The 16,142-nt window shown below is 39.4% G+C and overlaps 1 protein-coding gene across 5 annotated transcripts in view; it reads right to left on the minus strand.

The window, feature by feature from the left end:
- The window catches only part of BCAT1 (branched chain amino acid transaminase 1), a 99,825-nt gene that overhangs the window by 44,132 nt on the left and 39,551 nt on the right, over positions 1 to 16,142 (minus strand). For all 5 annotated transcript variants that reach the window (XM_034646548.1, XM_011219782.3, XM_034646546.1 and 2 more), the window contains 3 exons: positions 12,957 to 13,157; positions 2,866 to 2,976; positions 120 to 239 (listed from right to left, as the gene is read on the minus strand). In XM_034646548.1, coding sequence (XP_034502439.1) covers positions 120 to 239; positions 2,866 to 2,976; positions 12,957 to 13,157 — 432 coding nt within the window. The remainder of the gene's footprint in view (positions 1 to 119; positions 240 to 2,865; positions 2,977 to 12,956; positions 13,158 to 16,142) is intronic.

Consider the following 16,142-nt stretch of genomic DNA (forward strand, 5'->3'; position numbering starts at 1 on the left):
AATCGGGAGGAAGGAGTCATTTATGTTATTGGGGGCTATTTCAAACGATATCCTAAAAGTTTTACACACGAATAAACGATGATAAGCTGCCCACCCAGACACAGGGAGTCAGTTTGTACCTCAGTTCCGATGAATGTAGGACGGATATACAGACTAGCAGATGTTGAATAGGGGACCCATTCTTGATCCAATTTCACAAGCTGTTTAATACACTCTAAAAGCTCTTCCTTGTCAAATACCTGAAAGAACGGAAAACATAATGAAGAGTGGGATTTTCCTCCACTGTAGCAATAAGAAATGATCCTCATGAAAGCTTTAGACTGTTTAAAAAAGAAAAAAAAAAAAGTAGTAATGGGGTGCATCGGTGGCTCAGTCAGTTAAATATCTGCCTTCAGCTCAGGTCATGATTCCAGAGTCCTGGGGTCGAGTCCTGCACTGGGCTCCCAAGGGAGCCTGCTTCTCCCTCTCCCTCTCTCAAACAAATCGATAAATAAAATCTTTAAAAAAAAGTAGTAATAATAAAACCAAACAAGAATCTTTTCCTGTCATTTTTTCCTCCAAAATTGTGATGGGATGTAGAGGAGATAAAAATAGTGGATCCCTACCTCTTTCCATAGCAAATATCAACTATTGGATTATATATGCATTATAAATGCAACAAAACGTTAAGACTTTTACAAAGTAAAAATTAAAAAATAGCTCTGTCACCTTAAGGTAGAAAAGAGGTTTTTTGTTTGTTTGTTTAGATTTTTTTTTGAGAGACAGCATGTGCATGAGAGTGGAGGGGAGGGACAGAAAGAAGGGAGAGAGTCTGAGCAGACTCCGCACTGAGAAATACAAATTGCGTGAAGTTATTCATAACCCATAACTAGGCAAGAATCATAACCTGAATATGTTAAGATATTCTGAAAATGAGTAAGAAGACACAGATGACCCAACAGGAAAATGGACAAAGGCAAAGAGCAGTTTATTGCTAAGGAGAAAAAGGTTTTCATATACTAGATGGGTGACAGTTTGTAAAATAAGTTTCCACTCACTTAACGGGGCAAAGAAGCATACTCTCAGAGATGTATGTCACGGGTTATCCAAGGTTGAAATGAGTCAGAAACCCACATCCAAGTAGAACTCATGACAGCAAGAACTGGCTACTTAAACAAGAACTTAGAACAGAAATCATAGCACAATAATACAGAAATCAGGATTGCCAATCATATAGGACACATCACCACCCTGAGTCACTGAAGATTTAGTGGAAACAGAACTTGACTAGGAATTAAAAAGACTTGCATCCAATTTCTTGCCCTGTGCCTTTATTCTGTGACTCTAGGCAGGTCATTTACGCTCTGAGTTTTCTTCTAGGAACAAAGATGCTATTAACATGTACAACACTTTTTTTTTTTTTTTTGAACACATTCCTTCTTGAGGTTTACCGTTAGTATTAAACAGAGAAGGAATGTAAAACCACACAACACAGTTTATGGCAGAGCTGAGGTCCAACAGATGTTACTTCCCTTTCCTTCTGTCCCCACTTTAAAGTATTTCCTGGTAATTTGTCTGTGATGGCACAAGAGTGAAACTGTCCTAAAGAACTTACCTTCACTTTTCTTCTGGCACTATATTATGGCCTCTGAAGGTGGGGGAAGCACGAGTTACAAAAATAGGGAGGAGAAGGAAGAGCCTGGCTAAAAAGGAGTAGTTACTTGGGCTTCTTCACAGCACAGCTTGGGCTAGGCTCCTGCAAGTTAGGTACACAGAATTTGCAAAAGAAGAAAAAGACTCCTTCAGCTCACAAAGGCAGCCTGGTTACATCTCAGGGAAGGGAAGTAATCTAAGACACCTCCTACCTAGACGTGAGTCTTAGGATCTAAATCCAACGCACCATATAATGAATTCTGCTCTTGAACAATGTTACAGACAGTCACCAATGGCCATGACAAACCATTCTGATATCATTTTCTTAAAAAAAAATAAAGCTTGGGGTAAAATATCAAAATAATTAAATCACTGCAAACTTGCCTGTGTCCCAAGCAATTAGGCAAAATACTCCCAAAATATCTGTGTGGTACACCTTATTTTCCATTTCACATATTATAATTTCATAGCGTCTTCAAATTTTATTTCTTTAAAGGAGGGCACGTATTGCATGGTGCACTGGGTGTTATACGCAACTAATGAATCATCGAACTTTACATCAAAAACCAGGGAGGTACTGTATGGTGACTAACATAATATAATAAAAAAACTTTAAAAAAAATCAAATTTTATTTATTTTAGTTTGAGATATATTTTTCTTCCTTATCCTATAATCTCCTATATACACATTAACCTCCCCAGACATTCATGAAGAAACAGAATGTGGAATTGCTAATTGGTATTGATTATTTTTGTATTTTTACCTCACTGATTACAAAGTAGATCAGAAGTAACTAAAGCGTTCTTACTGTTTCTACTGAATATTGACCTAACTACAGTTGAACCTTGAACAACACGGGTATGAAATGCATAGTTCCATTTGCATGTGGATTTTTTTTAATATAGTACGTACTGTAAACATATTTTCTCTTCCTTGTGTTTTCCTTATTAACACTTCCTTTTCTCTAGCTTACTTTGTTATAAGAATCAAGTCTGTAATACATATAACATACAAAATGTGTTAATCAACTGTTTATGTTTTGGTAAGGCTTCCAGTCAACAGCAGGTTCTTAGTTAATTTTTCGGGGGATTTTCAACTGCCTGGGGGTCAGCACTCCCAACCCCTGCATTGTTCAAGGGTCAACTGTAATCAGAAATGATTTGTTTTGTGGTACATTCACAGTGACCCATCACATCAAGAGAAACACAAAAGAAACTCCTAAATTTACATACCGGCAAAGTGGCCCTCACAGCAGATTGATGCATTCTATCCATGTTGAGGTTTGGCCGAAACAGTCGAATTTTATTATCTACTCCTCGAAATGCCTTCAATCCTTCAAATAACTAAAGAAAAGAGAAATAAATCTTAGGGGATAAGTAAATGAAAACAATCTCTGTGTTTAAAAGACTGACTTTTCTATGGGCGCTCATCTTCTTCATCATGTCAAGCTGTTGACAAAGACCAAAGATCTCCAAATCGAGACAAGTAGATAGTAGACAACAGTAGGCAGGCTGGTTATTATAGCTGGGCTAAAAAGAAATTCTTTCAGTACCAAAATCTGATAGAAATTCAAAGTTATCCTTTCCTTAGCAGGAGCCATACCGCCAAGTAACACGTCCATGGAGGTGGGAAGAACACATCTCCAATCACGCAACGTGGGCTAACTGCCCAGGCAACGAAAATGGATGAACAACCCACCCCTGTTGCCCTAAACACGTATGCATCCTTTCAGTTAATCTGGCTCATTCAAACTCTGGATAGTAGATAATCTAGATGGGAACCAGGGCTGGGTTAGTCCCCAAATCATAGAAGCCAAGCAGCTCAAGACCATCCTATGGTAGGGCCATGCCTCCGTTCTCAAAACGCCATGCCAGACAAACCACTGGGCAGGGATGTTAAGACCCTGAAGTAGCTACATACTGATAAACACAGAGAAGAGAGAAAAATCAATTTTAGTGGGAAATTTTAACACTGGTTCTCTAAATAACTGACAGAACAAACAGGCTGAAACTCAGTAAAGATATGGAAGATTTGAACAACAGGAACAACAAACTAACCTAGTGGACAGACACCACCTGCAGAAGGTATGCCTTTTCACACATTTTCCAACCAGAAATCAGTAACAGAAACAGGACAACAAAATGACAACATTTTGGAAAGGAAGAAATTCATCACTTAGTAAAGTATAAGTCGAAGAAGAAAAATAATGGAATTTAGAAAATCTGTTGAACTGAATGATAGTTGGGCCCTTAGAAGCTTGTAGCCTTAAAGCTTGGGTCACATGAGAAAAGAAATCTAATCATGTAGCATAATTTCAAAGCATTACATTAGATTTAAGAGCAAATATGGAACTTATTAAATGGAACAGGAATAAAGCTTCAGTTAAAAGAGAAGTTTGTCAGGTTGGACTCAGCTGAGAACATCTGAAACACACCTGAAACAAAAAGATACAGAAAGCAAAATATCATACAAATTCTTTCTAAAGTAAAGGTGGTGAGGTTACATTATTAGCAAATACAAAACAAAATTAAATTTTAATTTTAAGAATATTAATAGATTTTAATTAGTAAATACAAAACAAAATTAGTAAATACAAAATAAATTTTTAATTTAAATTTAATTGGAGATCATAGGGTTCCATTTACTTCATTTACTTCACTTTAATTTTAAAATTGTATGCACCTGATGTAGGTTCAAATATATGTAAAAATTATGATAATCTCATTAAGCAACACAGATCCAAAAATACAAAAGGATAACACAGCATGACAAAATTGGATCTATCTCAGGAACAGAGGTTGATTTAACATTAGAAAAATCAATTACCAAGATTCACTATATTAACAGCCTTGGTGAAAGAAACCTATATGATCATCTCATTAGATATAGTAAATGCAACTGACAAAACTAAACGTTCATTTGAAATATTTTTTTAAAGTTTCCCAGATAACTAAGAAGGAAACTTTGGTAAGTGATAAAGAATATCTACAATGACCTTGCAGCAAACATTATACTTAATGATAAAATTTAAAGCTTTCCTTTTCAGAGTGGGAACATCACAAATTGCCTGCTATGACTACTTTAATTCAATACTATACAAGTGTAATAAGGCAAATATGTCAAATATATAATCAAATAAAAAGCAATAGGTTGAAAAAAAATAAAACTGTCATAGATCATGAAACATAAATAAGATTAAATATGTAGAAAATCCAGGAAAACCAACATCTTCTTTTGAAATCATTTGGTTAGGCAAGGTAACCAAATGCAAAATTATATTCCTATGTAATAGTAACAGAAAGTAAAAACACTATTTACGATAGAATTAAGAGAGGAATATTTGGGGGCAGGGAGGGCCTAAGAGAAGAGAAGACCCACAAGGACAATATAAAACTTTATCAAGTCATTAGAGACCTAACCGAATGCAGAAAGCAATTGAACACTCATGGATCCAAAGACTCAACATCATAAAGATGTTGACTCTCCCAAATTGATTTATATATTCAATGTAACCCAAATGAAAATCATGTCAGGGCAATTTATTTTCTTTTAACAAACTAAATTACAAAAGTTGATTGACTCGATAAACTGAGTTTAAGAGTTATATGGAAAAGCAAATGGCCGAGAACATGCAAAACACTCTCGAAAGAAATAGGACTTGTCCTAGGCAGATACCAAGACTCAATGATTTGGAAATTAACATAGTATGGCATTTGTGCAGATAGCCAAGTAAAACAACAGAACAGAATAGAGATCCAGATAGATAATGCTATGGAAAATGGAGATCAGGAAGCAGACCCATACAAATGTGGTAGAGGTGGCATGGCATATTTCCCTTTATTTGAGGGAAAGAGCGCACATATATGTGGGGGCAGGAGGAGAGCAAGAGGGAGACAGAATCCAAGCAGACTCTGCACTAGGTGCAGAGCCTGATGTCGGCCTTGATCTCATGACCCTGAGATCACCCACCTGAGCCGAAACCAAGAGTCGGTCACTTAGCTGTCTATACTGTGCCCCAAAGAACAGTCCTTTTAAATGGTGCTGGACAACAGGGTATCCGCTGGGAGAAAAATACAAATCAGACCCCTATTTCATACAAAAATCATCTTTGAGGATTAAAGACTTCTATGTGAAAGACAAAATCAATAATATAGAAAGACGCCTTTATAATCTCAGGGTAGGAAAAGAATCTTTAAACAAGACCCGAAACTACCAAATATAAAGCAAAGATTGATAAATTCAGCTTAAAATTTAAACACATTTCTTGTCATCAAAAAATTAGAGACTAAAAGAACAGAGTATAAAAGAAGATACTTAAAATACTCAAAATACATAAAGCACTTCTACAAACCAAAAGGCAACACAATAGAAAAATGAGCAAACGATCTGAAAAGGCACTTTAAGTAAGATACTCAACTGCCCAACAGACGTATGAAACGGTGTTCAACCTCTTAGAGTAGTGGAAATTAGTATCACAGTAATGAGATGCCATTACACTAAAGTAGCTAAAATTTTAAAATCTGACTATATTAGGAGTTGGCCAGGTTTTGGAATAAAAATGCTTATTCATGGCTGGTGGGTGTAAAAACTGGTAAAACCACTACAGAAAATCGTTTCCCTTTTCTTGTAAAATTCAAGATACATCCGATGACCAGCAGCACTATTCCTCGGGAAATCCTTACACACTACTTCTCCAATCTTCTGCGTTGGGATGTCTTTAGACTCTTAAAAATTATCGCTTCTCAGCCTTTTGGCTAAGATCAAGTGTAAACTTTTAAAAATTATGAAGGCTCCCAAAAGCTTTTATATATGCAGTTATTCTATCAATAATTACCATAGCAGAAATTAGAAGTGAGCCACTTAAATTTATTTAACAACAATAAACCATGACACATGTTAACATATTTTAATGAAGACTGTTTTCCAAAAAGCTTATTGCAGCGTGTGGCAATTTTTCATTACTTTGAATCTTTAATGAGTGGCTTCATCAAAGACAACTGGATTCTTATACGGGCTTTTGCTCTTGTGGTGTGCTGTTTTGGTTGAAGTACACAAAGAAAATCCCAACCTCACACAGATACGCAGCTGAGAAATGGAGAAGTATTTTTTGATAGCCTTTTCAGATACCTGGGGTTATTCTTCTCTGATACCACTTCAAAAGTTGACTAGTGGTAGTTCCTTGAAGGTGAGCTGCAATGTGGAATTTGAAGCCCTATCAATGAAGTTTTCATATTCTTGTTAATTTATTAAAATCCAACAGTGTAGCAGAGTTCAACTAAAGAAGCAGAACAGGAGATAGCTATATTATTACCAGATTTATTATAAGAAATTGGCCATTGCAATTGTGGTGGCTGGCTAAGCAAGGCCAAAACCTGTAAGACAGGCCATCGGGGAGAGAAGACGGCAAGCAGGCTGGGATGCTCAGGTATGAGCGGCAGCTCTCCCACCAGTGGTGATCAGAAAGGGAGAGACAAAGGAAAAGCAAGCTAGGTCTAGCTATGTGTGGAGTCTCTTAGCTCACAGAAGTCCTAAGGTCGGGCTCACCCAGGATAATTTCCCCTTTGATTAACTTGAAGTCAGCTCATTAGGGACTTCAGTCACATCTACAGAATTCCTTCACCACAGCACCTAGATGGGTGTTGGACTGAATACCTAGAAGAAGGTTATGTGCATGCAATAAAGTGGTCATGCCTCCCTCCGTCCTCCATCACTCACAAGAGAATATCTTGTCGGTATTCTAACTAGAAGGAGACTAAAAATCAAATCCTGGGACTGCAGTTCAGACTAGCCAAACTGACACTTCAAAAGCCATCACAGTCTGTCTGGCATTTTGAATGGATCTTAACTCATGCATAAATTTGTAATGTCATGCAATGGTTGTGTGGAAAATGTTGGTTCAACTTATGCAGATCTTCCAAAGGTTAACACCTTTTTCATACAATGTATTTTTAAAAATCTGTTAATAGTACCATTAACATCATCAAAAAACTCTTGGGGCGCCTGGGTGGCACAGCGGTTAAGCATCTGCCTTCGGCTCAGGGCATGATCCCGGCGTTATGGGATCGAGCCCCACATCAGGCTCCTCTGCTATGAGCCTGCTTCTTCCTCTCCCACTCCCCCTGCTTGTGTTCCCTCTCTCGCTGGCTGTCTCTATCTCTGTCAAATAAATAAAATAAAATCTTTAAAAAAAAAACCAAAAAAACAAAACAAAACAAACTCTTAAATAGTGGAAAGGCTCAAACTTGTGGCAGTGGATACAAATTTTCCAAAATCCTAATTTTGACTTGAAAGCTGAATTTTATCATTGGCAACAAATATAGTCCATTGTTTTGCACAGAGTCACTTTGTTCATTTTCAAGAAAACACCTGCAAAATGCCCAAGTCTGAATAACTATACTTCGTTCTTTCAAGTAAAATGGTTCTAGGTGAAAAAAACAGCCGATTCAGCTCACCACACACACACACACACACACACACACACACACACACACCACACAATTACGATTCCTCGAGACTACCGCAGTAGTATTTAAGGATGTAGAGGTGCTTTAGGCAAAGTTGCTATTTCATCACATGGATTAAAATGACATTTACTTGAGTCAAAATTTAATATTAAATTAATTACTGCCGCTTTACCAAGAACATTCTTCAGTAAAGCTGATGTTCTTTATACTTGAACACTTGGCGGTATAGAATATAATGGCTAAACAGAAGCTGGTGTCGGAGTCTTACTGCAGATGTCAACACAGTGAAAAAGAAACACACGGTCTTGGTATTAATGTGAAGCATTTTAACCTTGGCGACCTCTTGAAAGGGTGCCTAAGGGCCTGTGAACCACACTTCGAGAACTGCTTAAAGAAACTTATGAACAGGTACGCCAGCATACTATGTACAGGAATGTTCACAGAAAACACCGCCCAAATGTCCACCAACAGTAGACTGAATATATTCACCTAACGGCATACTGTTGTCACAGAGTACATGAATGTGGTCCCTACCACTCTTGAACCCAGGCAACCGGGGCCTCTGCCCTGAGCCCCACCCTTTGGAGAGCCTCTCACCTCTGCCTTGCTCCAGCTGTGACCTTTCCTTGGGGCAAGCAGTCATCTGGACTCTAAGCTCCTTTTTTAGACCAGGCTCCAAGTACCCGCTTCCCTGGAATGTCCTGCCCACATGGCCCTGATCCCATTTTCAGAGCCTGAATCACTCTACGCAGGTTCATTCTACTGAAAAGAGGGAGCACCACTGGTGTGCCCATGCCTGAGACCAACAGACGGCCATGGCTTATCTGTTTACACATGGTGTAGGCATCTACACGTGTGTGTGAGGCTCCTCGTGGCACAGGATGGAGCCAGGAAAGGAAGAGATACAGTGGATGAGCCACTGGGTCTCTGTTTGCACTTTTGTCCCAGGCCCCACAGATGTTTTGCGTTGGTCCAGGATGAATAGATTTTACATAATATCGACCTCAAACAACAGGCGGTGCAAAGCACTCATTTGTAAGTATTCATTAAATAATAGTACACATGTTACACATTTTTTGTCAAATTCCATTTTGACTATTTCAACCTGGAAATGAACTATTATCAAGTTTCATATTTTATCCAAGTTCCCTACCAATGGTTCATACTTCCCTATTTGAAATCTTCACATAGGTATCTATTTAAAAAATACTTTCATGGGGTGCCTGGGTGGCTCAGTCAGTTAAGCAGCTGCCTTCAGCTCAGGTCATGATCCCAGGGTCCTGGATCGAGCCCCACATCGGGCTCCCTGCTCAGTGGGGAGTCTGCTGCACCCTCTCCCACTGCCTGCTGCTCCCCCTTCTTGTGCTCTATCAAATAAATAAATATAATCTTTAAAAAATAAACAAAGAATACTTCCATAATTAATAAAAAAACACATGTAGTTGCAGATCTCAAAATAAAATGCATTCTAAAATCAATAGGGCTGATGAATGGAAAACGATATTTAAGAAGACTGCTCATATATTCACTTTGAAGTTAAAAAAATACAATTACAACTATTATTGAACTGGAAAGTCAGGCTGGTGTCCAATAACGAAGTGTCCATGCATGGGTTGGTATAAGAGAAACAGTCATACCTGTGAAAAAGCCTGGAACACAAATGTTTCAAACATATTTGGGAAGAAAAGTTTTGTAATAAAGAATCTGCCTGTTAGTGGGGATTAAAAGATTAAAAATATATATATTGAGGGCAAGATCATGTCAGTTTGCTTGTCATCCTTTCCTAAGCACACTGCACAGCCCCAGGGAACCAAGCAGGCACTCGACATCCACTGCACAAGTAAGTAAAAAGGAAATCGAATGAATATGCCTCAGAAAATTCCAGGATCCAGCTTCTCTGCACAAGACAATCGCCCTTCCTAAATCCCCATGACAATGTCCTAACATTTTGCCTGCTAAATGAGCCCAATCTGAAAAAGCGAACTAAATGCATTCCTCTACCTTCCCATTTATCACTGATATATATCACAGACTGTATTTCCAAAAACAGCCACACAATATTTTCAGTCCTACATGCTCTTCTGGAACCTTGACATTCCTCATCAAGAAAGTGTAGCTCCTTTTTTTTGAACTGCAGCAGCCCTTTGTCACGGCCAAGAAAACAGTTATGACAGAAGTCATGCTGTGTGATTTGGGGGTTAGGACAGAAAAAGAACTAGAGCTTCCATCTGGGCTGTGTCGTGAGACACACAGCTCAGAGCCCGAGGCACCATGTACCAAGTCTGACTACTCTGAAGCCACCATACTTGAGAGACCACTTGGAGAAAGAGGGAAGCTGGCAGAGCCTAGCTTTTTACCCTCACCCCTTTGAGTCTCTCCCCCTCCGCAGGCACCAGACAGGAGTCAGGAAGGCTTTGAGTTGACTCCAACCCCAGTCACTATCTGACAGAAACTGCATGAGAGACCCCAAGCCAGAACCACTTACGCCATCATAGTCAACCCCCAGAATCATGGAAGATAAAAACAAAATGATGGTTGTTGTTTTAAGCCATTAATCTGTTACACTGCAATTGACAACTGATGTAATATACAATCCACTTCATGCTAAACATTTCTTGTATCTATACTGTAAATGGAACAGTAATAATACAGAAAAGTTTTCCTTTTTTTCTTTTTTTAAAGGTTTTATTTATTTGATAGAGAGAGAGAGAGCACAAGCAGGCAGAGTGGCAGACAGAGGCAGAGGGAGGAGCAGGCTCCTTGCTGAGCAGGGAGCCCGACGCGGGGCTTGAACCCAGGACCCTAGGATCATGGCCTGAGCCGAAGGCAGATACTTAACCAACTGAGCTACCCGGGTGCCCCAATATAGAAAAATTTTCAATTTTATTTAAGAAAGGATAGTAATTTAAAAAAATCTTTAAACTACCCTGGTCACAAAAATCTAAACTGGCAAAACAAAGCAAACTAGCATTCTAACTCCTCTAATTAGATTTCCAACAAGTTTTCAAAAGCCAGTGGCCATCAAAACTGTTTTTAGCTTTCAAGTCACATTAATCCTTTCTCAAGTACTTCCCATAGGCCACCAGTTCTCAAAGTGTGGTTCTATGCAGCAGTGGCATTAACATGGCCCGGGAATTTGGTGGAAATCAGAAACTCTGAGGGTAGGACATGTGCTAAGCTTGAGACCACTGCTCTAAGGTTTGCCATATTCCTTCTTTCAAATTGTTAGGCACTTCCTGTATTTCATTTGCTCTTTATTATACCCTATGACACAGGCAAGGGTGGCTACCACTCTTGTTTTATAGTTGAAGAAACTGAGGCTTGGAGCGAATAATCAAAGAACTGATCCAAGTGGATACAGTGAAGACACAAAGCTGGAATGGAAACTGAAGACTCCACAGCCAGTGAATACATGTGGGCATTGCATAGGTTTCCAAATTATTCAAATTTATAATTCTGAACATGTGAATTGGACAGGCCTCTTTGTAATTTTAGTGTATATGTTTAGGAGTGAAATCACAGGGAGTAGGAACTCAGCATTTGAACCCTGTCTCCTCCCTTAATACTGTGTAATCTTGGGGTGCCTGGGTGGCTCAGTCAGTTAAACGTCTGCTTTCAGCTCAGGTCACGATCCCGGGGTCCTGGGATCGATCCCCACGTCAGGCTCTCTGCTCAGCGGGGAGCTGCTTCTCCCTCTGCCTGCGGCTGCCCCTGCTTTTGCTCTCGCTCTCGCTCACTCTATCTCAAATAAATAAAAATCTAAAAAAAGAAAAAAATACTGTGTCATCTTGGCTGAGAAACTTCTCTTTTCTGAACCTGCTTCTACAACAGATAATGCCACTTTAAGGGTTAACAATAACAGCGAACAACTGGGCTCTCATTAGGCACCAGGCATGGGTGTATATGCTTATATGCTTACACAAATTACCTTACCTTATCCTTATAACAGCGCTATGAAAGAAGGACTATCACTGCCTCATTTTATAAGTCAAGAAATTGGAAGCACAAAGTGATTTGAAATGAGCTTCCCAAGTCATAAAGCTCCCCATGGAGCAACAGCAAACCTGAGCCAGGAAGTCTGCCTACAGAACCTGAAGGCTTAACTATGTGTTCTCACTTAAGATATTAAATGAGATGACCCATATAAGGCGCAGAGCACCCTGCCGGAGTTTAATAAACACAAGGAATTTTGTCATTATTGTTACGAATACCTACTACTTTTACTCCCTCAACAGGTAGGCTCCTGCTTATGTCCAATACCCCAATATTCTGGGAAAGATACCCAACACATGACAAATGAGTAAAATAAAATGCAGGTCAAGGGAATGAGGAGTGTATTGTGGCTCTCGGTGACAAGGACTAGGGAAAGCATTCTCGACATACTTAATATTTTATGCTTATAATTATTCCACTCATGCCTGAAGGATGACATTTAATTACACGTCTCTGAACACATATACCTACACGTTAATGCTGGTCATAAAAACATGCAGTAAACACTAAAATCTAACTGTAATACTGTATTCAGTGACACCTTCTCAGTCGTTAGAAGATCTGAGAAGTGACTCAGTAAAATATTAACAGTCCTGGATTTTCGATTGCATATTTCCTTATCCACTGTCCTTGCATTTGCTGCAAATGGTTTTTTTATTGACATTATGGAAAGTTCAAGATTATCTGAAAGATTAGTTTTTAAGACTTACCTTCAATCCAACTGCGTATGGGAAAAGTTTTAGAGAAGCTTTTGACTTGAGTCAAGGTGATAAAGCCCATACCGCCCAAAAGCTGTTTTAGCGGCAAGAGCGACCACCCACAGTGAAGGTCTGGTACGTCACCATCATTGATTCCTGTGTACTTACCTCCACGGCGTAGTGGAGAGCTGATGAGCCAGGGTGCAGCGACAGGTTTTGAAGAGGCCTGATACGCGGTTTCTCCCATCCAAACTCTGAGGACCACTCTACCGTCAACATGTGATCTGTGAAAACGGTTCCGAAAACCAGAGTGCTTGGGTCTGGTTTTTCCTTTAAAATGGTGGCTGGTGTGATTATTAGATCTTTCGCCTGGGGAAGAAAAAAACGGCACCATGAAAAAAAGTTACTGAACATCCACTGGCTAGATGATACAGCGGGTGAAAAGACAAAATTTAGGTCACTGGCCAAGAAAAAGTGAAATCATTTGACTTTTAAATGCTGGCAACTAACTCAGAAATTTAACAACACTATGTGAGCCAAACAAATCATGTTGGCATTCGGAATCTGGCTTGGTGTTTGAAATCTCTGCACTAATAAAGACCAGAACCAAATTCAGTGATATTTAGAAACAGGGACAAAAGAGCAGAAGAGGGAAAACAATGGAAAAAAAAGAGAACCTTCTCCGCCCTCACCACAGGACTCCTATTGAGCACTCAGGAATGAGGTAAGGAGTGTCTTCTAGAACAATGACAGCAACACTCATAATGATTTGTTAAACTAAAATTAAAGTCATTAAGAACTGAATCTCTTGTGATGGCTGTACACTAGCTCCCTCAAAGAATTCCTGGCACAAGCCTTCAAAACCCCCTGGGTGCATTATAGAAGAAAGGAGCAGAATGAAACAAATGTTTTCCTCTTTGAAAACAGAGAAGTAGAGAATGAACACCAAGATATAAATCCTCTATTCTGTGTTGAGGAAACAGTGACAAAGGACCTCTTATTGAAAGAAAGATAAATAAGAGTAACGGGAAACAACTTCACACAGCAGCATTACACCAACTCCCCACAAAGCCAATCACAGTGCCATCACTAACTTCACAACAGCTGTAGACGGCCGACAAAACCACAGAGGAAGTAGCTTTCTGATCAGTTAAAAGACGGTATTAACCAGGGGCAGGTTCGACTTGTTAACAGGTTGTAAGGAAGGTCAAACTCCACAAAAGTACTCATTACCCCCCAAAATCAAGTACAGGAGTCCCCTTTAGATCATCAGCTCTTATCCTTATATTTAAAATGATCCAGGGGCACCTGGGTGGCTTAGTCGGTTAAACATCTGACTCGATTTCAGCTCAGGTCATGATCTCGGGGTCATGAGATCCAGCGCCGTGTCAGCTCCCCACCGGGCATGGAGCCTGCTTAAGATTCTCTCTCCCTTTTCCTCTGCCCCTCCCTGCCTCGTGCACACACTCTTAAAAAATCAATTGCTTCTGATTAATTCACTGCCTTATACACACCTTAGTCATCTGCTATATTATGAATGATAATCAGTTTTATTTTTAGAATAATATTCAGCTGAATGTATTCTAAAACAAGAAAGCCCACATTACAGGGAAGCCTAAGGCACTAAAGACAACATATTACTGTAATTTTCAGGTTTAGTAATGCTACTTTGGAATATGCCAATAAAATGCCAACTTTGGGGGCAATTGGACTTTCTTCTACCACTACTTAATCCAAGTAAGTAGATTAAGTTAAAAACCTTTACTCAGTGCAAAAAAAATAATTTAAAGGGATACACTCCAGCTCAATTATTTTGTTCCAAGAATCCCATTTCTCTCCCTTTATCCTCTAGATCTCAAACCCCAAGTAGGATGTGGGACAAATTTCACCTGCAGGCTAAATGCAGCCTTCTGGCCTGTTTTATAAATAAAGTTTTACTGGAACACAGTCACACTGTTCTTTTAGCTTTAATGATGGCACAGTCCACTAATAATGACAGAAACCTTCCGGCCCTCAAGCCTAAACTATTTACTATCTGACCCATTAAAAAGTTTGCCAGTCCCTCTAGACTGTTTAGACAAGAACGGAGAAGATACTCCAGTTAAACCTCCGACCCTAGCACAGTGCCTCACACACACAATACAGTACAAGTATCTTAAATACTGAAAATAACATTCAGCTAATTTCAGGTGTTCTCCCTGATGGATGACACACTCATCCGCAGAAGATGGCCAGGATTTAAAGTGAGTAAAATTCTAACAAACTTTTCATTACATGAGTGGTTTCACAGTGTTCTTGCCCAATGAAGCACTTGGGACTCGGCTTTAGTTAGCTTTTTTCAATGGCTTTTCTTAGTCCTGGGCTAAGAAAAACCTGTAAGCCTATCAATATACTAACAAACAATGCAAATTTTTACCTACTAAAACTACTAATAAAAGTTTCTCAGTAGCAGGGGAGGGTAGTAAGACCCCAAACAGAAAGATGAGAGTAGGTAAAAATGGAGAAGTGAGAGGGTGAGTAGAAGACGTGCATTTTTTCTACTTGCCGAATAGGGGGTATATCTTCAATATCGCAAAGGCAACAGACCCTAGCCTTTCCCCCCAACGACAGAACCAACACTTTGCATGGTTCTTCAAAAGTGAAATAAAAATCACCTTCCCTATTATTTGTATCATTAGCAAACCAATGCTCCCATGAGCTAATCAACAAGAAATCAACTACACATGATCCTTGTAACTTTCAGGATTTCTAAGCTCTCCAATCAATAACCACCTGCCGTGAAACCAACAGGCTATGGATACTTTATATCAATAACAACCTACATATATATTTAAAAACGAAACTATGGCCTCATATCAAACAACTGTAGGGTAATTTTTTTTTCCTTCCCTTGTTCTTTCTTCCTTATCTGCTTTATTATTCTTAGCCTTCTGCCTTTTAATTCACTCAGTGAACACTGACTGGACCAACACAATGGCCCAGACACTGCAGAAAGCAAGCACAAGAGACACAAAGACCTCTTCTGGCCCAGCCCCTCCTTCTCAGGCAAGCTCACGGTCAGCCGTGGACGGGAAGCAGCCACTGCGAGCAAGTATTACTCAGTCAACCTCGATCTGTTGAGCTACTGTGTATCTATTGCTATAGGCCCAAAAGAATCTCAGGGAATAAAACAAGTCCTGTTCTCTTAGTGCAGAGAAAACAGTACAAAGAAATAAGTGGATAAAGAGAGGTCGGGAGGTGATTAGTTCTATAAAGAAAATGAAAGCTGCTTAAAAGGATGGAGTGGGGAATAAAAAGCTTATTTTTGGTGGAAAGGGTGGGAATGCCCTCCCTGATGAGGCGTCCCTCCAGCAG

The sequence above is a fragment of the Ailuropoda melanoleuca genome, chromosome 16 (assembly GCF_002007445.2).
Source record: "Ailuropoda melanoleuca isolate Jingjing chromosome 16, ASM200744v2, whole genome shotgun sequence".
In the NCBI taxonomy this organism is placed as follows: Eukaryota; Metazoa; Chordata; class Mammalia; order Carnivora; family Ursidae; genus Ailuropoda; species Ailuropoda melanoleuca.